The sequence below is a fragment of the Eptatretus burgeri genome, chromosome 10 (genome assembly GCF_056783735.1).
Source record: "Eptatretus burgeri isolate ZD-2024b chromosome 10, Ebu_testis_v1, whole genome shotgun sequence".
Classification (NCBI taxonomy): domain Eukaryota; kingdom Metazoa; phylum Chordata; class Myxini; order Myxiniformes; family Myxinidae; genus Eptatretus; species Eptatretus burgeri.
The window spans coordinates 35,164,547-35,191,086 of NC_140970.1; the positions used below are offsets into that span (position 1 = coordinate 35,164,547).

Consider the following 26,540-nt stretch of genomic DNA (forward strand, 5'->3'; position numbering starts at 1 on the left):
GCAGCGCACACATGAAATTAACCCATTAGACAGAAGGATGTGACCCTAACTATAAACACAAACTTACCGAGATAACTGAACTTGGGGACTGCTGTCTGTTTGTGTGCAAAAGGCTTCCAAATCCGTAACAATATTACTCTTTCATAAAATGTTTAGTAACACGTTCTTTTTTTTTCATAAGTATTTTAAGTTTTTTTAATCCTGAAAAACAGACCGTAATGAACACAGTCATGTTAAAAGATTGGCCTTTAAAACCATACTAAAAATAATAATAACAAAAAAACCCTTCTGAAGGGGGGACAGACAAATACACATTGTGTTTTACATACATAACATCATGAACATCATTATGGAGTGAACCAGAGTAGGTGGTGTCAGGTTGGTGATTGTCTGGTTGGTTGGAGCATCCGTTCCAAGTCTGGGAGGTCAGTGGTTTAAGCCCCATCCGAGTTATACCAAAGATTTATAAATTGGCACATGCCATTTCCTTTCTTGATACTCAGCATTTAAAATGATAGAGCATGGACAAACGGTGCTGGTAAGGCAACGGCAAACCACCTAGTACAACCCTTAACTCTCTTCGTTCGTCTGCAGTCCAAGGCTGCAGGGTACTGCAGTATCATTTGGCTCAAGGCGCGGTTGTGCCACTGATGCAGTGCCCTCTGCTGGTTAGGGCAGGAATTTGAAATTTGTTCCAGGTGCCAATGATAACTCTTGGCAAAGTCTGCATTGGGATCTTTAAATCACCAACGAACCGGAATGATGGTATATATCGAACCTGGGTTGGGATTCAAACCCAAGCTGACAGCTTAGAGGTGAGGATGTGGACCTCTCGGCAATTTTGTGAGCCCACAACCTTTAATGACAAGAAACGAATTTGTAAAGAGTATGGTACACAAAAACATAAATAATGAATCATTTTCAACTTGTTGGAGAGGTAGTCATTTGCTAAAACGTCATATCATACGTCTGAACCTCGTCTGCTTTATACCATCTTCTATCAATACGATTATGCACACAAAATTCCAATTAAAATCCATGGAGTCGATGCTTTGCTTGATGGGATGAACTAGTCCCTCTTGAAATGTAATTCTGTAGTTTACATCTCTTCACAGTTGAGGGAAGTACAGACACTTGCCTGATAATCATCTTGACTTTTGTTTGTGCACAAGTCAAGATTATTCATTCATCTATACTTTTGAATTGAATTTGCATGTGCACGCACGCACGCACGCACCAAAGACTTAAAAAAAATCTTTTTAATCCAAATCCAACCAAATCTTGCATTTTGCCAAAGCATAGCCCAAGTATGGCTTCTGTCTGGATAGCATATCTGGATGTCTGGGAAGACCCCAATTCTCTCTACTGAAACATGTATCGTTTAGTACCACCCGGTGTTATCTGGTATTACAAATAATTTTCTTATGCTGGGTAAAGGAAGTTTAAACAACTTGATATGCATTATGGTGATGATGAAAACTGAATGAGAATAATTCTAAATTTTCAAAATGCTTAATTTCACTCAGTTCAAACCAAAGAATCCAACACTGAATGTCATCTATAAGCAGCAAAGTTGGTTGAGGAAGGTGATATTGGTGAGCCTCCAGGCTGATGGAAGATGACCTCGAGCAAATTATAGAGTAAATAGAGCAGAACGTTTGTGTAGTGCAACATGCTGTCTTTTGATTAAATCCGTCAGCGAAGCAACAGGTAAAAATGTGTCGCAAAATATAAAAGGAAGTTACAAAAAGGGAACTATTTTTTACACACATTGGAAAATGGGGCTATAAATGAGAAAAATTATTTTGATTAACTTCATGATCCTTTCTGAGCGATGGGGTGAGACATTTTGCAGGACATATTCCATGACAGTCTAATCGTTTCCAGATCAGGTTAAATGCAGCTGCTCTTCTGTCTGCTTTGCAGAAGGATAAGGGTATTGTATAAAAATGTACAATAATAAAAAAAAAGGAAGAGGCTTTTGCAGAGAATCTGAGCGATAATGTGTATAGGTGAGGATGAGCGCCCGGGGGAATGATGGGAGAGCGGGCGATGCATGGCTGAGGGAGGAGAGTGGGAGTGCGAGTGGGCGACATCAAGCAGGAGCAGTCCGCATGGTGGGCAGAGGCTTGGAGTGGAGCAGGACACATCAAAAATATGTACATTTCAATATTTGGCATAAAAAAATTTCAGCATTTTTTTTTTGCACAGAAAGCACAAATATCTTGTGATGGAAGTTTTTAATTCTTTATTAGAAACAGCTCTTTAAACGTGTACATAAGCTACTTTCCCATTAAAATGGAAAGTTTTTTTTTTGGTGAAACTCTTCTGATGGCCATATTGTGGCAAACAGCTCCAATTTCCAATTTAAAAGTGAGCAGTTGCCAACAGAAAGTGGAGTAGTGTAACCAAATAAAATGTGGTTTACTCCAACCTAACTCGGTATATGTACCTCCAAAAAGCCAGGAAGAATGAAGCAAGTCCCACATTACAAGAACAGTTTTCTGGACTGATATGAATCAGTTATAAAACTAATCCGAGACGCCTTACTCCCCTCCCCCACCCCTCCTTGCCCCTCTCTCCCAGATCACATGAAGCAGGCAAGGTGAAAAATAAATGAAATGCTGAAATAAACCCAGATCAAAGTTAATTCAGATAACACATTGACAAAGCACCTGGTCTGCTTGTGGTGGTTAGAAAAATAAAATGGTAAAATAAAAATCAGTGTCACAAATATGCAGTTATAAAGGATCAATAACTTGCTGGTTATATTAAAAACAAAACAAAAAAAGGTTTGACAGATGGATGCGTGATGATTAATAAAATAAAGAAATATGTCATCATCCAGACAGCACACTACTTGTACATACTTCTAATCATCCAGACAGCAACGTTTATACTGCAAATAGGGTACGAGACTTTTTTGCACCTTTATGAAAAATGGTAAAGAAAAACAAAGCCATTTTTGCAACATATGCCTCAAGAAACAATGTTTGTGATAAAAAGCAAAATATGTGCAGTTCAAAGAATATGCAACTTGAACTCACCCCCACCCCTCCCACTGCAAAATTAAGGGAAATTAAATAAGAGAAAATAAACTACACAGTCCTCAAGCTACGGTTTGCTCTATGTAATGAACATTTTTTGAGAGCAACTACCATTCTTAGGATTACTGGAATAAGTGGAATGAAAATTCAAATGGAAGTTTTCAGCAGAGGAGCTAGTCAATCTAGTTGTATATGGTGGGATGAGCAAGTGGATAGGTGTTTTTCAAAACTATCCATCTCGATTTGCAAGTCAAGTTGTGAAGGCCTGCAGCAGGACTTGGAAGGCAGGAACAACTACAGCCAATGATGTTGCAAAACAAATCATATCTTCTGTGGACCAGAACCAACAGTACTGAATACACCATTACTTGTATTGTAATCCAAACTTAAACATGGAGACAGAACAGAGATCAAAAGCTTCACGTTAGCAGAAGGGTAGCGAGTTGTTTGTCACCCCACTTGCAGTACTGATTCTACTTTATTCAGTCATACAAATTGATAACAAATGTGATTTCAATCATCAGCACACTATGCAGCCTGTTGGATATTTATGTGTAAGTAAAGCACACATCAATTCCTCAAACGATCAGAAAGGCAGAAAAAGGCAGAAAGGAGGAGGTCAAACAGAATTTCCATAGTCCTAGGTAATGCAATGAATAAACGGAATGTCTACATGAATAACTCAAGCGATGCCTTCAAACAGCAGTTATGTAGTCTAATCTGATACCCTGTACTAACCTATTTTGGATGTGCAGAAATAAATTCTGTACACAAACGGCACCTGTGATGCATATAAAAAAACAAAAAAAAACAAAACAAAGCTTAACATCACAGAATGCAAGCTCTTCACAAGCTTAAAACAAGGAAAAGCTTATGGAGGAAGGAACGCACCAAGACAACGTACTGTCTCAATGGCCAGGTAAATAAACAAACATTCACCATCACAATTGCTTAAAACAAATGAAAATTCACCATTCTGCTGTCATTTAATCTCATGTACGTACCTTTGTTTATGTTCATAATTTGCTATATGTATTAAAAAAAAAACTCTACACCACAAGTTTTAATGAACGGTTTGGGGTTTAGCAGGAGGCACAAAAGATGTTGAACGATGCATGGCTGAGTGTATTGAAATCACCATGATCATCTCCCAAAAGTCCCATTTTTAAGCCCTTTTTACATCAGTCACACTTTCTATACATTAGTGAAGTAGCACTTCGCAAACAGATTTGGAAGATCGAAATGCATTTTAAAACATCAATAGTTTTTGTTCACACTCAGTTTGGCAAAACCCAATTTCTTGCTCAGACGGATTGCAATCACATTTTAGGGAAGGACAATGCCAAAAGAAAATTTATGGAATAGAGTGAAAAAGCTACAGTTTAAATCTACAAGTAGCAGCAAACAGCAAATTCAAATTACAATTGGAATATTACAACAGATATTTCAGGTATAAAGATATCAAAAGGCTGTAATAATTTTGAAGACAAAAGATTCAGCATTCGAAGTTGGTGATTAAAGGTCAGTTGTGATGTTGGCTGAGAGTGCCTGGATGCGGCGAGCATTGCAGTTGCGACACAAGATGTGCGAGTCAAGTGGGTAACATCCCTGCCCTTCATTCTCAGATGAGAGGAGGAGTCCACAGTCCTAGGGATGAAGTTGAATACAAGGATCAAGCACAATATGAATACACAAGATTAGGAAAAAGTAATAATAATAATACTAAAGCAAAAATAAGTGTGAAGCAGAAGTAGACAATTTCATACAACAACTACTACTACTACTACTACTACTACCACCAGTCCAAGTATTTAATGTACCGGCTGGTGAGGCCTCATGTTAGAACGTGGCAGGAATTTCTTAAGGGTGCAGACAACCACCAACTGGCATACTCTTTAGGAAAGATACCATGGGATCTTCAACTTCAACAAGTAACTAATGCTGGCCGATAGATCTCCCGGCTCAATGTCCTTCCAAATGAACAACACACATTGATGCATCATCCAGCATACGTGGTGTGTGGGCATACTTCAAAGCCATCTTGCCAGCCCCAAAAAATTAATGTCACTAAATTGCTTCAATCTAAAAACTATTATGGTTCAGGATTTTACAGATTATGACATTTCAAAAATAAAAAAAAACAAAAAAACAGCCAAAACAAATAAAGTGCTCCAATTCCAAAAAATATCCTTTGTGCTATAAATGGTCATCGGTCATCAGTGTATTTCAGCCTAAAAACTTGCTTGATGGTCCAAATATGTTAACACATGCAGACCACCATTTATAGTCAGAGCATAATGTTCACTTCCATTTGTGGTTTTGACCATTGATGACATCACCCACAATGTTTAGACATTCATTCCTCTCGCAAGCATATTTATATTGGATAAATATAGAATTTTACAATGCATTCAAGAGTTTTTCCGACTCCAACCACGAAGGAAAAATGATCAAGATGGCTCAATTACCAACCCTGAAGCCAATGAGAAAAAGTTACCTTTTTGGCTCCAACACATCTATAATAAATGTCGTGTGTGTGTGTGTGTGTGTGTGTGTGTGTGTGTGTGTGTGTGTGTGTGTGTGTGTGTGTGTGTGTGTGTGTGTGTGTGTGTGTGTGTGTGTCCGTCCGTCCATCCTCCATAATGGCAAAACCATGAAAACCTAGGGGCCTCCAACTTTGCATGCAAACTAAAAGAACTCCAAGGGAGTGCATGAACAAAAATTGGGTGTTTGTTTGTTATCTTCAAAAGGGATGTTTAAATTTACCCAGCTTATCTCCATGAAAGGCTTATCCTTGGTCAGCCCAACTTCATCTCACAGGGGTTTTCGCAGCCATATTGATTCAAATGTGTCTTGCCTTGGAAACACGATACACTCTCACGGACTAATTAAAGTATGACAAAATATATCGGATTTGAGAATCCGATCTCGTGGACTTAATGTGTCGAAATCTGAAAATTCTAACAAATTAGCGATCTTTATAGCCAAGTGTATTAATTTAAGCAAAGCATTAAACTAACTTTTTCTTCTGTTCGGATGATTATATTGAGTGAAGAAAATATTAAGGAATGTGCAGAAAGTGGAACTTCATAGAGCGCAATGAAAATAATTAACCAACGGGATCACTGCGCTCTACAAGCTGCTTTTGCAAGGTATGGTGATGCAGACCACAGGGGGTCCTTTCTGGGTCATTGCGTACACAGTTTGCTTTTTCACCATTTTGTGCGAACTGCTTTCATTACAAAATAATATAAATACAGTACATATACCAATAGTCACTGTATTATATTAAGTCGGCAGTTGCTGCAAACGAAGAGGTACTTTTTTATGCTGCAAGCAAGCAAAGATTCTTTTTTTCTTCACACCGTTTTGTGCGATCTGCTTTCATTACAAAATATTATAAGCTCGCAAATACAACCCATCGCTTCACTGACAGATATTAAGGGGGGTGGGGGAGGGGAGAGGATGGAGGGAAGGGAGGGAGGGGACAGAGGGAAGGGAGGGGAGGGGAGAGGGGGAAGGGAGGGGAGGGGAGAGAGGGAAGGGAGGGGAGGGGACAGAGGGAAGGGAGGGGAGGGGACAGAGGGAAGGGAGGGGAGGGGAGGAGACAGAGGGAAGGAAGGGGAGGGTAGGGGACAGAGGGAAGGGAGGGGAGGGGACAGAGGGAAGGGAGGGGAGGGGAGGAGACAGAGGGAAGGGAGGGGAGGGGAGGAGACAGAGGGAAGGAAGGGGAGGGGAGGGGACAGAGGGAAGGAAGGGGAGGGGACAGAGGGAAGGGAGGGGAGGGGACAGAGGGAAGGGAGGGGAGGGGACGGAGGGAGGGGGAGAGGATGGAGGGAGGGGAGGGGGAGAGGACGGAGGGAGGGGAGGGGAGAGGACGGAGGGAGGGAGGGGGAGAGGACGGAGGGAGGGGAGGGGGAGAGGACGGAGGGAGGGGAGGGGGAGAGGACGGAGGGAGGGGAGGGGATGTAGGGGGAGGACAGAGGGAAGGGAGGGGAGAGGATGGAGGGGAGAGGACGAAGGGAAGGGAGGGGAGGGCAGGGGAGAGGACAGAGGGAGAGGAGTGAAATCTGAAAATTTAAGAAATTACAGATTCTTACAACTCGGTGTATTTACGTATTTACTTTGAGCAAGCAAATCTGTGATCCCTCCTTCTCCATATTTTACAAATCGCCAAAGCTTTGAACTCAACTTTTTTTTACTGTTCGGAGAATTATATCGAGTGAAGAAAAGACAAGCCGGTAGGCGACGAGGGATCTGCTAGGATCGAAGCGCTGGATACGATGCTTTTCATTCTGACCGATCCACCGACGAAGATTCATTGCCAAGACGTATTGGTTCACATACAATTATTCCTCTGCCTGGCAAGATTTTCCTTTTGCGTATTTTGCCAACTGGCACTCCTCACAGGACTACCATTTGAAAAATAAAACCTAAATCAAAAATCGGCTCAAGTAAAATTTTCTAAATATCTCGAAGTGTTTAATTCAGAAGTCTCGTTTCTCCACATTCAAAACTGTAGGACAAGTATTAAAAATAGTGAATGTAGGTCGAGAAAAAGTATTTTTTCGAATTTTGCGTATTTCAGCCACAACACCCTTGGTGATCGAATCTGGAAAAATGCTGCGGTTCAATTTTGTAGTAGTTATTAAACTCTATCCATACACCGAATTTGAACGTTCCGCCATCGACGGTTTCCGAGGTCAAGGTCACTTAACATATTCCCTGGTTCACCACCTTTCCGCATTCGGAGGGCTGCCATTCGGAAACTATGAGTGATAGAGGAACGTTATGCTGTCACGATAACTAGATGGTGATGCAAGGAATAGGCAGGAGTTGGTCCAGTCGCTCTACCTATCATAGAAGCCGCACTATGTCAGTTACCGTTTGGGTTCTTAAAACGCAGTTTTTCAGCTGCTGCATAGCAACGGGTGGTTCCTTAGCAACGAAACTCAAACGCGCACACTCCCAGCTCATATGACACCTGTTCGCCAAGTTTCATCGGTTTGCTGGTTTGTGCTGTGGAGCCTCGTGTTGCAGACACACACACACACACACACACACACACACACACACACACACACACACACACACACACACACACACACACACACACACACACACACACACACACACACACACACACGGAAAACCCGACAATAAGGGATATCTAGTGAATCCCAATTAGGGTATGTGCCGAAAGTGTAACTTCATCAAGTGTAACAAAAATAATAATAATAAAGTGCTAATCACTGAATGCCTGATATTCACCGTTTACATCGTGAATCACCTGCCAAGCCAGCAGTTTGTGATCAACTATTTAATTGGAGTGCTTAAGCCAGTTGGTGAGCGCTCTACAAGATGCTTGGTAATGGTTGCTTCCTCCTCCAAGCTCCTGAGGTTAATTGCAAGGAAACTTTATAGGATTACTTTTTCTTAATCTTGTCAAAACGAAGTTTTTGCAAGATATGTGAGTCAGCTTGTATGTTTTTTTTTTTTTTGTTTGTTTGTCTGTAATCACGTATCGATCACTCTGCAGAGCACAGTTATCATTGGAAATTTTTGTAACTTCACATATCAGAGTCCTATAGAGGTCCCTTTCAGTGCATAAAATTTTCAAGGTCAAGGTCACTTTGTCGCAAATCAGGGGAGTCGACGAAACCCTTATTTTTTGAGTAATTTTGATCGGATCGTCTTCAAACTTCATGGGAATATAGTTCATGGTCTGGCGCTCAGCTGATTAATTTTTGGTGGCGATTCGCCTTGACCTTCATGGTTAGCGCTGGAGTTCGAAAGTTTTTGACCCCAAGGTCAAATTTTGAAATCTTAGATACCATATCGAGTAATACCTCATATGAAAGCGCTTGATAAGTGCTTTCCAGATCTGTCAAAAGTTTGACGCTATGATGTCATGACGACAAAACCGATTTTCATGAAAATTTTATTTCCTCAGTTCTCATCAAAATCTCTTGATATTTCATATACAACGGTCCTGGAGAGATACCATAAACCGTACGAAAATATAAAGGTCAAGGTCAAAGGTCAAAGGTCAAGGTCACAAAAAGGTCAAGCATCAAGGTCGACAAAACCCTTATTTTTTGAGTAACTTTAATCGAATAAATAAGTCACTCATGTTCACATTTTGGCAAGATACTGGTCACCCTGGGGGTGACATTGGTTTTTATTAATTTTTTTATTTTAAACCACGATACACCTTTCGACATTTGACTAGCAACTTTGAGTCCTGGACTATCATTCACGGATAATTTGTCTCAGCCAGGCTGTATGGTCCTTTCAAACGTTGATTCATCTGAACAGTCCGAACGTATAGTTTGTTTTGGTTTGGTTTTGCATACAGCTAAATACAATGTGAAGTTTCTTTGATGTTCTTTTATCAATTGGCTAAAGTATCATATGTGTAGATCATGTAAAATGTACTCTTATTTGCATTATGAATAAAATTTATAGAGAAAGGGCCTCAAAATATAACGACTTTTATTTTGGTTTCTCAATTAGGTTAAGTGCCATGTGTGTAAATTGTGCACTGTACACATACATATACTGTTAATAAAAAGAATCATATTAAAGGGCGCCAAAAGTAAAATTAATCCATCCCTGGGGGAAGGGGTGAGAGTCCAGAGGCAGTGGGTGTGGGGTGCGAGGAGGGACCCAGCACCTTTGCAAGTCAATATATAACAACTATATATATATATATATATATATATATATATATATATATATATATATATATATATATATATATATATATATATATAACAACTATATATATATATATATATATATATATATATATATATATTGGGTCGCCAAAATAGGTGACCCTTATTGTCAGTAATTCTTTCTGTTTGTTTGGATGTTTGTTCGTTTGTCATCAGCATAATTAGTAGTAAACGTGGGCGGATTTTGACCAAACTCGGGTGGTAGGTACATCTTATGACCTAGTGCTTTGGAAGTTGTGATGGTTGCGAGGGACGCTTTGGTAACCAGCAACAACCGAAAAACCTTCAAAATCAGTACCGTTCACGCGAAATCAATTCTGAAAGCCATTACCCCACGTAGGGTTATGAAATTTGGCACCAATGATCTACAGGTGATGCTCTATCAAATATTTTCCGGTTTTTGTGATATATGGAACACTTTACCCGCAGCGCCTCCTACAATTAGGGTATGCGCGAAAATTGAAGGCAACCTAGCGACCAGGTGAGTGCATCAATACGAATGAAACTTTGCAGGTTCATGGTACTCAATGAGTACTACAACTTTGCCTCAGGACATATTGACCGATTTTGCTTTGGTCAGGGGTCAAATGTCAATTAGTGCAAAAAACGATAATATGCGAGAGCTGGAGGTGCCTTCGCGCCAAATGCTACTCCTCCTCTGGTTATGGTCGGATGGTCATGAAAATTCACACTAATCGTCTGGAATACATTGTGCACAAACGATCGAGCCGGATTTTCGATTTTGATCTTTGTTCACCCACAGCACCCCCTCGAACTTTGGGGATTTCAGATTTCAAACCGCATTTTCGGTACTTTTCATTCAAATGGATACCGAGTAATTATCAGTTGATGGAACTGGATGAGATTTGATATGCATAATCTTAAGGTGATTCCCTATCCGCTATATGACATCAATTTTGCTCTATATCTTATAGTTTCCATGCTCGGCGACCCATCGCCACCTACTGGCATATATATATATATATATATATATATATATATATATATATATATATATATATATATATATATATATATATATATATATATATATATATATATATATATATATCATTTGCCCTTAAACAATGCCACCAACCAATGCCATTTACACAGCTTTGCCCACCTGTTTCCCTCCACCCCTCTGCCAATTACCTCTTCCATGGACTTGCATTTACATAAAAAAATTTCACAATATAATTCACAAATATAAATACACAATATAAAAATTTCACAAGAACACCTTGGACATGCCTGACTCTTACTGTACCCACCTCACACTTGTAGCAGTGCACGTGAAAGCTGCGATCCAGTGCCACAATCCGCACAGTCTCCTCCTGTCCCGGTTCGGGCATAATGGCTTCATGGCAAACAGAGCACCGCGGTGCAAACTTTCTGCAAATATCAATGTCATACAAACAAATGCTGAAACCTTAACATGCTGAGAAGCCTGTGAAAGACCTTTACAGGATGCTGGATAGGCAAAACAAGCAGCATTACTATTACTACTTCCAAAAACAGAGGATAATCTACAAATAAACGATTTTGTTTCAGTTAAAGCTGTGTGGAAGCATCCATCTCATAAAAACACAGATGAGGAAATTAGCTCAATACACATCGTACCACAGGCCCCACTTTAATTATCAATTTGTTGCACATAATGGTCTCTCTTTTGAAAGGAACAACAGAGCACATGCCCCTACCTCTTAAAATTGGTGCCCCAAAATATTAACACCCTGGGATGACTAATTAGTCTTCATTATGACCTTTTGTCAAAACCCAAGTTCTTCACATTCACTGTGCCAAACTATGTTGAAGCAGGAAGCATTTTTAATTGCTGCCTTCTTTGACAATCACTCCCTCTCACACATCCACATGGTACCAAAAGACCCATCTTATGACAGATCTCTTATTCTTCCACTGGATTGGTCATTTTCAACAAGACTTTATTGAATACTTTTGTTTTTATTTCTGACAAGACCTCTTTTCTTTTCTTTTTTCTTGCATGCTTCCTCGATTACCGCGTGTTACTAGCCCCAAACTGGCAGCGACCCGGCAGGGTGTTTGTATCCCATCTGCCCCAGCCTCTACTCGAAAATGACGAAGCACATCTTTCATATTTGGAACAACAAATAATTTTAGGATTGGAAGCACTTTGTAAACTAGAACGGCACTTGGTAGAGCGTATACCTCTGCCAGGCTGAAAAGTTTACGTTTTGTATACTGCTGATAGCCGGATCTGTATCCGGACCTGAATAAAATCAAATCGGCTTGTTCTTGTCACCTACCCAAATAATCCAAGTTTTGCCATAATCGGTCAACAACTTTTTGAGATATGATGCTATACAGCACAGTATATCATTTTGGCCCCATCTCTCAATTGTGAAGAATCACTTAAAAATAAAAAATAAAAAAAAATTCTCACATCCAGATTTTCACCAAAATCAAATCAATTCGTCCTGGTCACACACCCAACCTGTCCACCAAGTTTCTTCCAAATCCATCTATAACTTTTTAAGATATCCTCCTCACAGACAGACAGTTGTGAAAACAACCTCCGTCCACTCATGGTGGACATAATAAAATAAGACTTACCAAATCTTTTCTGTTGTGAAAGGGGAGCACACTTCACAAAAAAAGAAAAGAAAAGTAGTTTAATTGAAAGGTTTTAGATTTTCACCCAAATGAAAAATCTGTATCTCTTTGCTAATGACTCCACCCTTTGCCATAACATCCTCCATCTTTAAAGATAGACAGGCAGCTGCCACTTCACTTTCTACAGACCTTGATAGAGTCATGAGCTGGTAAAACACTTCGAATGTGACTTTCAATCCTGATAAATCCCACTCACTCACTGTCCCTCTCCAAAAGGACCATCTAACAAGCCCTCCCATTTCCTTCCTTAACAATCCTCTTAAAGAAGTCCAATCACTCAAACTTCTGGGCCTATCAGCCATGATCTTTCTTTGTCAAACCACACCTCTAATTTGGCCTCCAGAGCCAATCACTGATTGGGCTTCCTCCACTATGCAAAGTCTTTCCTTGGCACATCTGAACCCTTATCCACCTACAATTGGTCTTCTCCCACAGCTTGATGGAGTGCTGCTCTCCCTTTTGGGCTGGCACCCCTGCCTCACCATGCTCAAGAAACCAAGGCTTTCAAGCTCATTGGAATCTCCCATGATGAAGTTGACTCTCTGGGCTTGTCATCATCACATCTCTGACAGGTCCAATGGTGTATGCATTCCATCATCTCCTTTCTGGTCTTGTACCCTCTTTTCTTTATGTGCTCTGCCTCCTCCACCCCACCACTTCCCACTCTTCACCACCATCTCAGATCATCCCCCATTCAAAACCATGATCTTTTCTACCCCAGTTAACTCTCCCCCAGCTCATCTCTTACCAACTTTCCTGTTTTCCTTCCTGAGAGTTTGCTTCTTTGTCCATATCGTCCAGCCCCTAGTCCTCATATTCCTTACCATGGAAGTCTCTCCATTTTGTCTCTCAACCCGACTGTTATGCTGGAATGGATGGATGGATGGAATGGTTGATCAAATTTGGCTACATAACTGTTATTCTTTGCTTCTCCAGTTTATGGAACTAACTTGCAAAGGCTGTTCTGTCTCACTCTTCAAGCAAGCAGTGCACTGTCAGTGCACCATTTCCAGGATCACTGCTCACCTCCACCCATTTGTTCATCATGGTTCCTGCCTGTCGAACCAACTTCCACATTATCTTCAATCTCATTCATCCCTCCAGGTCTTCAAGACAGCTGTTCACCACCATCTCAGGTCATCCCCAATCCAAAACCATATTTTCTACCCCCGTTAACCCTCACCTCAAGTCCACCACCTTCCAAATTTCAAGTTTTTCCTTCCTGAACGTTGCCGTCTGTATCCATCCTGTCCACCTGAAGAGTCCTTTCCTTCCCCCCTCCCACACTTATAGTTTCTCAGTCTCCCTCTATTTTGTCCTTTAACTATTCTGTAAGTCTCTGTTAGGTCCTGATCCATTCAGTGTTCTAGCTCTTCCACGAGCCTTGACTGTGTATACAAGAAAAAAATAAAATAAAATCTGTCATCCCCAATTCTGACCCATGATCTTTATTACCCCCTTTAATCTTTCCTAACCCACCATTTTACTTAATAGTTCCAGTGTTTCATCCCCTCCCTCTCTTCTCTTCTCATCTTCCTGTTCGTTGTCCCTGCCAGTTCTACCTTGCTCTTCCATGAGCCTGACTATTGTTACTTTTAATAGTTCTCATAGATGACAAACATGTGAAAATGGCAGCTTAGTGTCACAAAGACTTTAGTTCTTCAAAATGCTAAAAATTGGCTCTTCGTTTATGGTCCAAGATATCAGCAAACTCGGATCACCATGTTGCTAAATTATCAAACTTGTCTCACAGATATAACTAATAATGCTAATCAACCTATAGCATCACTAAAACTCTTTCAGTGCACATTGGACATACCATGGAGGATCAGTGGCATTATTTGGGGTTGGTGGGAGTGGAGGAGGGGGGGAGGGGGCATCTCTCCCCCACACCCCAAGTCAAGTATATTTTGTATTGTGTTTAAATTATTTACGTCATTATCTTGTTATAATCTAAATAGAACCTGTATTCCTCCCCCCCCCACCTTTTCCTCCCACCTTAAAAAATCTGAAATGATGCCACTGTGTAGGATTATTACTCATACATTTTCATCTTTCCTCAAGGTCTTGGAAGCATCTCTACTGGTAGAGCAATTTCAACTGAAGTAAGCACAGATGTTATGATGGCAAAGGAGAAGGGGGAAGTAGCTTATCAGACAGGAATTGAGGAGCACAGCACAGACTTCAGTGCAACATTAACTAAACAGAAGTTGAGAACCTTTTCATCAAATGTACAAGCAACAAAAGACCATAATTTCCAGCAAGGACTCAGCACCAAAAAGCTTGTGATCTGCTTTTCTTACAAATAGGAATCTTCAGATGCAAAAATGATTTAAAACATCCTCTTGGCTCATCGCCTTGGGGTATCTGGCCAATAGTGATGCCACCTTGAAGAAGACCAATGAAGCTGCACGAGCACATCACATTGAAAGATTTGCTCCACTTGCAGAATCAATCCCAAGTCCATCCACATACATCATTGATGGAATGGTCCCAGTTCAGAAAATGCATGGTGACGACCAAACTTTTGGAGACCGATCAGAATTGTTGTTTTCTTCACTGCTGCATATTGGATATGGTGGCAAACGCATTGATGTTGTGTTTGATGTGTACTCAGATAATTCAATCAAAAATGCTGAGAGGCTCAGCTGAGGATCTGACAACAGAGTCCTCTTCAAAAACATCGCCAGAGGTCACAAGACTACACAATGGCGATGTCTGCTCTCATATCTAATAAGCAAAACAAATCTGATCAATTTTCTTGTAGAGGACTGGAAACAGCCCAGTATACGAGAGAAACTGAATACTACCAAGCTGTTTGTCACATGTGTAAGTGCATACTTTAAATTTGATGAAGTGAGTGAGCACAATGTTCTCCGTTGGTGTTTTGGAATCGACCCAAGAAGAAGCAGAAACTAGGATGTTGCTCCTTGCTCACCATGCAGCAGGTGAGTCACAGTCAGTGATCATTGTAGCAGAGGGCACAGATGTTCTAAGACTTTCAATGAGAGCATAAATTGCCCTCTGTCCATTAGGTGGGGGACCAAAACACATTAGCAAATCATTTACATCACTGAGTAGCAGCGGCTCTTGGACAGGATGTTTGCAAAGCACAACCAGGTGTGACACAGAAAGTGCCTTTGGTGGGAAAGGAAAACTTAGTGCATTCAAACTACTTTCAAAGAGCAAGGAATACCAATATCTCTTTATCCAACTTGGACAACAGTGGAAGTTATCCAATGAGCTTTATTCTACAATCCAGATGTATGCTGGTTAGACATCCATCAGCACTGTTGATGAATTACACCATAAGCTTTTCCTGGTGAAGAAAGGTGAAATAGAATCAGGTCAACTGCCTCCATGTGCTTATTGTCTGAAAATGCATTTCTTCAGAGCTATCAAACAGCAATTTGGCATAGAGGTCGAGAGAAATCTCCATCAATTCCAGATCCAGCTGATGGACAAGGATGGATGATGCCAGGAAGCTTACCATAAATGGATGGAGGGTTTGCCCACTCCAGATGCTGTTCTCCAGTTTATGTCGTGCAAATGCAAACACATCTGCCAGCTTCCAGAGTGTAGCTGCTTGCTGAATGGACCATGCATAGAAATGTGTAAACCACTAACGTGTATGAACATGAGGGATGATAGCAATGAGGAAGTCTGCAAGGATGAAGATAAATCTGATGGGAAGGAAGTTTTTTTTTTTAATTTTAAAATTTATATATATTTTTTTGAGTGATGAGAGTTCACGAGCAAACTACTTTGCGTTTCTTTTGACATGTTAATGCTCATTTTGCAACTTGTTCATACAATCAAGGGGGGCACAAAGCACCCCTCCCTGTATATGGGATGGTTTCTCTGTGTGAAACTTTAACATGGGGACTGAAAATTAGTTTTTCGGCTTCTACTGGCTACAAATTTCAGAAATAAATCCTTTGAAGGTTTAATTGTCATCATGCCAGTTGGCTTGGTGTGGGTACCTCTCTCACCTGTCATGGCACCTCAGCAAAAGCTTTCTGCGACTAAATCGGTCAACTTCCCGACCCGGATCTCAAGCAATGGTACTCCATCTCTTCTGGATCTGATTTTGACAAATTTTCCTGACAATATCTGGTGCTCTTCCTTCGCTCCAATCGATTCTTCTAACCACGTCCTTGTCAAAGTGGACATCCCTCTGGCTATTATCAGAGAACCACCTCACCGCCGTCGAGTCTGGCATTTCACTCAAGCCGACTGGCAGGGTCTCCGAGCAGCCATCAAACTTATGGACTGGTCTCCTATCACTACTTTCTCCAACATCAACTCATCCTGGGAATTCTTTCAAAGAAACTTGCTCTCCCTCATGCACAGATTTATCCCGTCTCGTCTTCAGTTATCCTACCCTTCCTCCCGCCTTTGGTTTACTGAAGTTTGTGGCGAGGCAGTTGTCCTGAAACAGCTTGCCTTTGCCTCATGGAAAGCAAACCCAACTGAAGGCAATCTCAGTTCCTTCCATAAAGCTCGGAACAAGTGCGTATCCACCCTCAGGACAGCCGGAAAACAACATCTTTCTCATCTCAAGTCTGAACACTCAAACCTCTCTCCCTCCTCAAAGTCCTGGTGGCGTTTAATCAAATCTGTTTCTGGTGTATGTTCCCCCTCCATCCCCTCCCTTACCTCAAATGGCCACACTGCAGATACCACACGTCAAAAGGCTGAATGCCTAAACTCGGTGTTTGCAGCTAAATCTTGTGTCCTAAACCCATCACTTTCTCTACCCACTTTACCCAGTCGCACCAACTGTTCCTGGACTCTGTGTCCTTTTCTCCTGACAAGGTGGAGAGCTTGCTGTCAAACCTCGACTCAGACTCTGCAACCGGTCCAAAAGGCATCAGCCCACGTGTCCTCAAAGCCTGCTCTTTTGCTCTTGCTCACTCTCTCTCTGTTCTATTCACCCTCTCATTTGCTCAAGGTCATCTGTCATCTGCTTGGAAATCAGCAAATATCACTGCCCTGCACAAAAAGGTGCAAAAACAGATCCCTGCAACTACAGACCAATCAGCCTTCTCCCAATCATCAGCAAGGTTATGGAATCCATCATCGCTTCAGACATCAAATCCTTCCTCTTCTCCAATGGCTTGATTTCCGATCATTAATCTGGTTTCAGACCAGGCCACTCTACCCTGGATATGCTGCTTCTGCTCTCCCATCAATGGATGGAGGTCCTCAATGCCAGACAGGAAATCCGTGCCGTATCCCTGGACATATCACGTGCTTTTGACACAGTCTGGCACCCTGCACTACTCACCAAACTCTTCCTATGGTATCCAAGGCCATCTCCACTCATGGCTCGCAGACTTCCTCTCCTCTCGCAGTCAACGTGTGGCCCTAAATGGAGTTCTTTCATCCCCTCTTCCTGTGCAGGCTGGAGTTCCTCAAGGTAGCGTTCTGGGCCCTGTTCTTTTTCTGGTTTTCATCAATTATCTCTCCGACTCTCTGGGAAATCCTCTATATCTCTTTGCTGATGACTCCACCCTCTGCCGTACCATCTGTCATCCCTCAGACCGGCAAGCAGCAGCTTCTTTGCTCACTGCAGATCTGGATAAAATCACAAACCGGTCCAACACGTGGAACATGTCTTTCAGTCCGGACAAATCTCACACTCTCACTATGTCTCTTTGAAAGGACTGTTTAGAACCCCCCCCCCCCCCAATCCACTTTCTCAACCATCCTCTGGAAGAAGTCCTTTCTTTCAAGCTTCTGGGTCTCACTATCTGCCATGATCTTTCCTGGGAAAGGCACATTTCAAACCTTGCCTCCAAAGCCAGTCACCGACTGGGAATCCTCCGTCGTGCAAAGTCCTTCCTCGGCCCACCTGAGTTCCTGACCACATACAAAGCTTTTGTCCGTAGCCTGATGGAGTACTGCTCTCCCCTCTGGGCTGGTGCTCCTGCCTCCCACCTTTCTCGGCTTCACGCTGTAGAAACCAGGGCATTTAAGATCATCGGCATCTCCCGCAATGAAGCTGAGTCTTTGGGCCTCTCACTCATTCACCGCAGGTTGGTCGGTGGTCTTTCTGTCTCCTACCGTCTCCTCTCCAGTCTCGCCCCCCTGCTCTCTCTGCGATTTGTCCCCACCACATTTCCATAGGGCTCTCAAGGTCCGCCATCAACCCCCTTCTGGTAAAACTACCAAAATCACGAATCACTGCTCAACCTTCACTTTTTCATTCCTCTTTTTTCCCGCCTTTGGAATAAACTCCCTCACTCTATTGAATCCCATTCTTCCCTCCAGGCCTTCAAAACAGCTGTTCACCAGCACCTCTTATCATCCCCCATCCAAATCCTCGATCTTTTCTACCCCCGATAATCCACCCAAGTCCACCTCCTTCAAATTCCCTGCTTTCCTTCCTGAAAGTCCCTGTAATGTCCATCTTGTATTCCCCATGTTCCCCACCCCATCCCTCTCCCTTCCACAGATCTCCTAATGTCTCTGTTCCCCACTATTTTGTCCTTCCCACTCCCTCCCCTCTTGTCTCATGCCCCCCTTGCTGTGCATTGTGTGTTCGCTCTCACACAAGCCTCGACAAGGTATACAAAAAAAACAAAAAAAAAACAAAAACGTCAAAGCAATATGTTCCAAATTTCAGCAACGTATCTTGATATTTCAATCTCTAGAATGTTTGTATTTTATATTACTGAATAATATCAGATTTCTCACGACTATCCTGTGCACACAGTTGTATTTAAACATTAATTCTCACACTGAGATACATATGGTACTTTAGTTATACTGAAGCATGAAGTGGATGTGTAATATGTTGATCAGATATGTGTGGCTTGGCATTGCGATCATCGTAATTTTGGTGTGTTACAATCAAATGTTCAAAGTGTATGTGTTTAACTGAATGGTTGTAATTTAATCATTTGGTATAATATGTTAATGCCTTGATATATTAACAAGACCATCTCAATTTAATGAATGCAAACTCAAAGTATATTCCTACTGCTCCGTTTCAATGCGTGACTATCTAGAAACTTTCATTCCACCTCTGTAATTTAGATATACATTGAAATAAAAGATATAATTGCTTTGTTATCTTCTTTCATTAGTTGTACTACACAAATTAACCATTTGTATCAATGGAATCAGGTGTAATTCCATCAAAAGCAATATCTGTGTTGCTATAGAGTATAGAAAGTATTCATAGCATGTATTTGACATCAGGTGGGTGCTCCTATATAAAGGGGGGGGGGGGATTACATAAAGCTGCCAGATCTGAAAGTCAATCACCTTTAAAAATAAAATAAAATAAAATAAATTCAGCCAGCATTGCTCCCTCCTTCATGCTACTGCAATGTCAAATATAGGGTCTTGTTTCAAGGACATATATATATATATATATATATATATATATATATATATATATATATATATATATATATATATATATATATATATATATATATATACATATATATACTATGCTTAACAGAAAATCAACATGGAAGAGGAACAATTTTCTTCATGACAATTATTAGCTTGTCTAGAATTTAAATTCCAGAAAAAGTAAAGTCATCACGCACCGTCCGTCCGTCCGTCTCCCATTTCAACTTCTCTGGCCAAACCGCTGAGCCAATCCAGCTGAAATTTTGCAGCAACATTTCTCTCCTGACTTTTAACGGGAATTGCAAAGCTCATTCCGGTCACATGCCTTTAAGTGGGTCAAAATGGCCAACTTCGTAAATTTCTTCAAAAATCTTCTCCAGACCCACCAGTCAGAATGCTACCAAATTTGGGTTACAACATTAGGCCATGGTTCCGATAAGCTCGAGGTCCAGTGGTCCTATCTTTGTGTGTGGAGTCAAGCCAGCTCTCCAGCCAATGGGTTTGAAGGCTTCATATGCATGCAGATTCATTAAGTTTATAATATACAAGATAAATAGAAAAATAAAGGGGCGGGGGGAGTTCTGTGAAAAGGTTACATTGAAGGAGGGGGGGGGGGAGAGTATTGTTCATGCTACTCAGATGAACTTACAATGGTTGATGACCTTTGACAATCAGAACATGGAACTGGTATCACTGAAAACATGTTGTTTTAAAACTTCAATGCTCTTTTTGGACTTGGAGAATTACAGCTTCGTATACAGTGTTGTCCAACCAAGTTTTGGGATATTTTCACAACATTAAACTAATTTTGTTTACCCCACCCTTCCCTGACCAGACAATTCCCAATCCAACCCTACATGCTCTCCCAGAATCCCACTCCCCACCCACCCCACCCCCCCCTTTCCTATTGTGCTGTAGACAATCCCTATCATATAAATGATAGATATAGCAAAGAGAAGACTTGCCTGTGGAAGTCATCAATGCAGTGGATCTGATTGGTGGCATCAACTGTAAAGGGAACACCATCAAGGCTTTTGTGACAGACAACGCAGGTGAAGCACTGTGGGTGATAAGCTTTCCCAGTCGCTCTCAGGATACGGTCCATAATGGGCTGAGAGCAGACTGAACACCTCTCCAGAATGTCCTGTGATGGAATGCAAGTTAAAAAAATAAAGATAAAATAAAAATAGAGGAGAAAGAATAAGGGAATGGTTTAGGGACAAGGCAGAAGAGCATCAATATATACATACAAAACACATTTTACATTGAAGAACATGCTTATATTAATATAAAGAACTGGAATCATGGTAGAACACTGGAGAAACCAAACATTTACATCCCCTTGTTGAAAAATTGCCACACATTAAATATTTGGAATTCCACAACAAAACAATCCAACAGAAGTCAACAAACTAGAAAAAAAAAGGAAATTCTGAAGATACAAATCTGATCTTTTTTTAATAAATAAAAAGCAGAAAGGGCATGTTCAGCAAACAAGGATGTGACATCTAGGACATTGGTAGAATTGTGTTTTGAGATGCTCAAAAAAGGAACAGCTATGACATCAAAATTTTAGTCAACATGTACATTTAAATTCAGGTCCAAATCCAATCCACTGGAAATAGATAATTGTCAACTGATTGGAAAGAATCAGGAAAAACCACGTTAAGAAAACCAAGCTGTTTCTTACAATGTAGCATGCTTCGCAGAAGGCCTTTTCATCCACGCTGTAGAATGGCTGCCCTCGGAGACGTTCACGGCAGTTTAAGCACGTGAAGCAATCAACGTGGAACACCTGGTCCATAGCAGTGCAGCCACTACCCTCGCCAACTACATCCTCCCCACATCGTGCACACTTCCCTGCAATATAATAGCATGTTGGCTTGTGGTCGAATTGACAAGGTAATTACACGATCAAATATCAGACAATATTGGCATGTAAATCTTTAGGCACTGAAAACAAAGTTATTGCATTACATGAAAAATTCCAAGAAATCCATAATAATTACACAAAGTCGTTGTAATTACAAACAATGCATCAATCACACTCCTGCCTGTGATCATACCAAAATAATCATCAGGCGGAGGGTGATTCATGTCTTGAAGCATCTTCTTTGTAAGACGATCCACTTCATCTTCCAGATACCCTGGTGGTTGCATGGCATGCTGCGCATAATCCCCACTGGGGCCCGTGCCCCCGATTGGCTGTCCTTCACCCTGTCTAAATCCAGGCTTTAAAACACAAAGACACAAACGCACACCGTTTTCAAACGATAATGGACTGAGTGTGACAAGAAACCATTATTTAATGAAAGCAAAGAACAAGGCCACATAAATTATTACCTGTGGTTTCATTGCGAGCCCTGTAGCCAAAGGAATGTCATCTGTGACGGGCATCTTCCGGGGTTGGACCTGCGAGTAGGTCGAAGCCAAGGGTTGGCCAGGGATGTGACCCATTACTTGGGTAGGATTTTGGTTTGGCTGGTATGGAGGTCCTTTGTTCTGAGTGTACAGCAAGGCCTGTCCATGGGCTGATGCTTGAGGATGGCCTGAATAGTAGTTTGAAACTGGGACCTGAGAAGGCTGGTAACGAGGGCTCTGAGCCTGCTGAGGATAGTTTAGTAGCTGATGCTGTCCAGAAGCATATCCCGTGACTGGGGCTTGTGTATGAGTCGGCTGATAGCTTGGACCTTGATGAGTTGGGGTATATATTGAGGCCTGTTGCTGCCCAATGGAATAACCAGCACCTTGTGGCTGTGAAGAATGATAGCTGGGAACATGACCTTGGCGTGGAAGTCCAGAGTACTCAAACTCTGGCTTGCGTGCAAATGCCTGCTCGCTAGGCCTCGCCATCACTCCTGGAGAATGACTTGCCTCAGTGTAACGAGCACAGCCTGGAAGAATAAACAGAATTATGCAAATCTCTTCGGAAGTTGAAATAAGACAATTTTATCATAACAAACAAAAACAAAATATAACCTGCTGGGTAAGGTGGCTCTGGACTCCGCTGTGCAAATGCTGGATCAACATATCTTCCCATCGTGCCCGACTCAACCACCTTTCCAGCTTGCCCTTGGCTCTGCGGTGGTCCTATTGGCCTGCTATAAACACCTGCTTCCACTCCTGATCGCCCTTGGGGAGTCCCATCACTAAGTCGCCGGCCCACGCCTTGGCTACCAGGATGGCTGTATATTTGTTCAGCTTGCCTGGGAGATGTCCCTCCATAAACTGGCCCTGGCTGGGCTGTTCTAACCTGCACATTTGGCGGGGGGCGGGCAAGGGCTGTGGAGTAAGAGGCAGGGATAGGTTGCAGACGAGGCTTCCCATTAGAGTAGGAAGCTGGAGCCGGTGGAACCTTGGGTGTTGCAAAAAGAGCAGCAGTTGCTGAACGTTGACCCGATGGCTGACTTGGTTGTGGTGAGGGGATTGCGGGTTGAGTGTTGGAGTAGCTCTGTAGAGAAATGGGGAACCTTTTTATTCAAATAAACATCTTAAAATACTTTTGAACAAAGACCCATACCCCTAATAAAGTGTGACAAACCAGAAATACACTTCTTCTTTTTTTCTGTAGATAGTGTAGAGCAGAGGTTGGGGAACTTTGAGTCTGAGGGCCGTAATAGCTATTGTTAAGCTTGGTGTAGGCCAGATATATGCTTAGTGATTTGTTATAGTAATTTAAACAGCACACACAGATGAGTAATGCAACCAATCATTCTAACTTGTTACTGCACATACAAAAATTATTATAATGCAATTAAACATCCTGATTCTTGATGCAAACTAAGCAAAAGTAACAAAGGAAATCATATCCAGGGAAGGACATGATTTCCAATCTTGCTTCCTTTTGATGAGCGTCTTCAAGTTATGCAGAATACTATTTTGTTGTTGCTGTTCTTGTTCGTTTTCATGGTGTTTGTCTGTTAACCTTGATCGCACTTTCAACTTCGTGAACTTTAATTGAGAGAAAAACTGTTCACCGAGCTCGGTGCTCCCGAAGAATGAAGCAACTGTCTTTGCAGGAGCCGACAGTTGTGGGATGTCTTCTTTGAGCAGGAGAGTCTTGTTAAAGTCAACTGTGTTCATGTTGCTAAACCCAAGATAGATTAATCAATTTCTTGAAGCTCATTAATCTCCATTTGCAACTGTTCTGGAACAGCGTCGACAACAGCAGAGAATCGTGAAGCAAAAATCTGAACACTTGAATCCCAAACACCAACATCAGCAGATCTCTTCAAAAAAAAAAGCGATGCTCAATGATGACGACTCTTCTGTGCAAGACACCTCGTCAAAATGTGGAAGTAACAGGTGTTGTGTTTTCTTCACTGACTTTCCCACGAAGTTTAGCTTGAAATGACCTTACAATTGATTTGAACCTTTGTGTTCAAAGTGGATTGCAATGTCCACCAAGAACACAAGATCGCAAGGCCACCGATCACGTCAATTCTGGCACTGATTTTTACCTTCACTTCCATGAACACAAGCACTTCATCTTTAAAAATCGTTTCAGGATATTTCCCTTGCGAAGCCAACATGCTTCACAATAGTAGTCATCAGACATATCAAAGCAATCTGACACGGCTGTACGCCATCAACTTCTCGTTACGTCTTTTTTCTGGGAAAAGTATGTTTAGCACTTCACTGATGCATTCCTTCACAAATTTGCCACGCAATCTTACAAAATAAATAAAATGCTACATAACGAGCAGTATGTGTGTTCCACCTCTGTGCTTCTTTTTGTGAAAATGTGTTTGTTGTACAAAAATAATTTTCAGTGCTTTCATTTTATTTGTTGATCTTTGCAATTTACATAGCTTGCATGAGCAATGTCTTCAGGTTGTATTTTTAAACAACAGACACAGATGCTGAACATCTTTACAAAGAAGTACTCACTTGTCCACCTTTCTTGAAATGCATGGCACTCAGTCAACTTTCCACTTTTTAATGCGAGCCATTTTAATCAACCACAGCCAGTGGATAAAACAAATTATTCACTTATTTCATCACTTTTCAATCCCAAACCACAAAGAATGCCTTTGATTAAAAAAAAAAAAGTCTGTATTACTTGACAGTTTTCAAAAAAGGCAATGGTAAACAAAATAATTCATATTCTCACTCTTTAATCTCAAACAATAAGGTTGTACACTGGCAACGAGGTACTAAGAAACAGAGCACATGTGTGGATGCCTTCCTGTCTTCTTGTTCACTCCCTGACAAGACTGATGCTAATCGCTTGTAGCCGTGACGATGGGTACATACAACTTACGAGGATTAAAGAAGTTATAATCGTTTTTTGTTTTTTTTTCATTTTTCCTCCTTGCATCATTAGTTGCACAGATCTTCCGAGGCGGCTTCATTGGCTATGCCGCTTGGGGCTGCAACTTGGACGCATTCTGATGCAGGATACTCCACGTAAAGTGCAAGATTTTGTAATTTGTTCATGATGCCGGCGATAGCTCGCCTTCTCTTCATGAAGGACACCGGAGGGTCTTCAATGCCAGCCAACAAATGGGACACCTAGTTTAATGTCCATCCAAGGAGGCAAACACCAGGATGGCAGTTTATAGCTGCGTAGACATTCAAAACCAGGCTAGACAGCTCAGAGGCAAGTCTGCATACCTCCACATTATCCTGCCAGTCCTTTCTACGCAAGAGCTACTTAAAATGGTGAACGAAATATCACCATGCGGGCCTGATCAAACCATGCCGCATCCATCCTCCCGGCCGGAGGTTCCCAATGCCGAGTGTATAGGATTCGGTTCAATCATACAATCAGATGATTTGGCTTGTCTGGTATTCATAGCTGAACACACAACTTATGAGACTGGTAACCAATGTCAAAAACCCCTATAATGTGGAGCTTCTCTAGAGTAATTATCCTTGGTATTCAAAAAATAATAATTGTGATGTTCTTGCCCTGTACGTAAGCTATGTACAAGCTCCTCCATGAGCCTGAGATCACTGAAAATGAGAACAACATGCTTCGACAGATTGCAAATTGCAGTCAATAGCAATCTTCCCTTTGCACACTAATAAGTTTACTTTGATGGAAGGAAAGAAGAAGAAAAAAAAAAACAGAAAAAAAGGATCAAATATCCAAAATATAAATATATTTAAATACCCAACAAGCAACCAAAACACATGCATCAGGAATTCTTGGCATTACATGTTTCAAGGACTTTGTAACCCCCAACATGTCTGCAAAGTTTGAATGCCTTGTTGGATGGGAAGCAGGCAAGAGGCATGCAGAGGGGCAAAGGGCAAGAATGTTTTTGAAGGATGGGACCGCAGAATGGAGAGCCAGAACAGGGAAGGTCACAAAGGGAAGCAGAGATGGGCCTAACCTGCTGGGGACGAGAAGTGAAAGAGTCATCATTCTCCATATCTGCAAGCATGCTTGTGAGGCTGTCAATCTCAGCATCAATATTGCTCCGGTGATATCCAGCTTTCCGTAGTCCACCCTTGGGTCAGGAATTTACGTTTTGAAAAGGAAGATGCAATCAATACCCTTTGGCAGCATGCTTCGATCTATTCCAATTCAAAGCACAAACACATACCCATTCAAAGCAATGGACTTGATACTGATATCGCTTCAATGGAATTGCTAATAGGATGCTGTGATAATGCATTTTTATTGTCATGCTGCAGTGAGCCAACTTAGAAAGGGTGAAGAATACCAGAGTTGGTGTCAAAGCCACCCAATGCTCGCCTGTTTATACATTTATCGTTT

At 41.5% G+C, this 26,540-nt stretch overlaps 1 protein-coding gene across 1 annotated transcript in view; it reads right to left on the minus strand.

The window, feature by feature from the left end:
- Nucleotides 1-2,233: 2,233 nt before the first annotated feature.
- Nucleotides 2,234-26,540, minus strand: part of LOC147018306 (lipoma-preferred partner homolog) — an 84,329-nt gene continuing 60,022 nt past the window's right edge. Inside the window, exons 4-11 of the mRNA XM_085897847.1 lie at nt 26,155-26,271; nt 22,793-23,264; nt 22,157-22,707; nt 21,880-22,045; nt 21,504-21,673; nt 20,779-20,957; nt 11,062-11,182; nt 2,234-4,694 (exon numbers count right to left, since the gene is read on the minus strand). Coding sequence (XP_085753973.1) covers nt 4,563-4,694; nt 11,062-11,182; nt 20,779-20,957; nt 21,504-21,673; nt 21,880-22,045; nt 22,157-22,707; nt 22,793-23,264; nt 26,155-26,271 — 1,908 coding nt within the window. The 3' untranslated portion in view covers nt 2,234-4,562. The remainder of the gene's footprint in view (nt 4,695-11,061; nt 11,183-20,778; nt 20,958-21,503; nt 21,674-21,879; nt 22,046-22,156; nt 22,708-22,792; nt 23,265-26,154; nt 26,272-26,540) is intronic.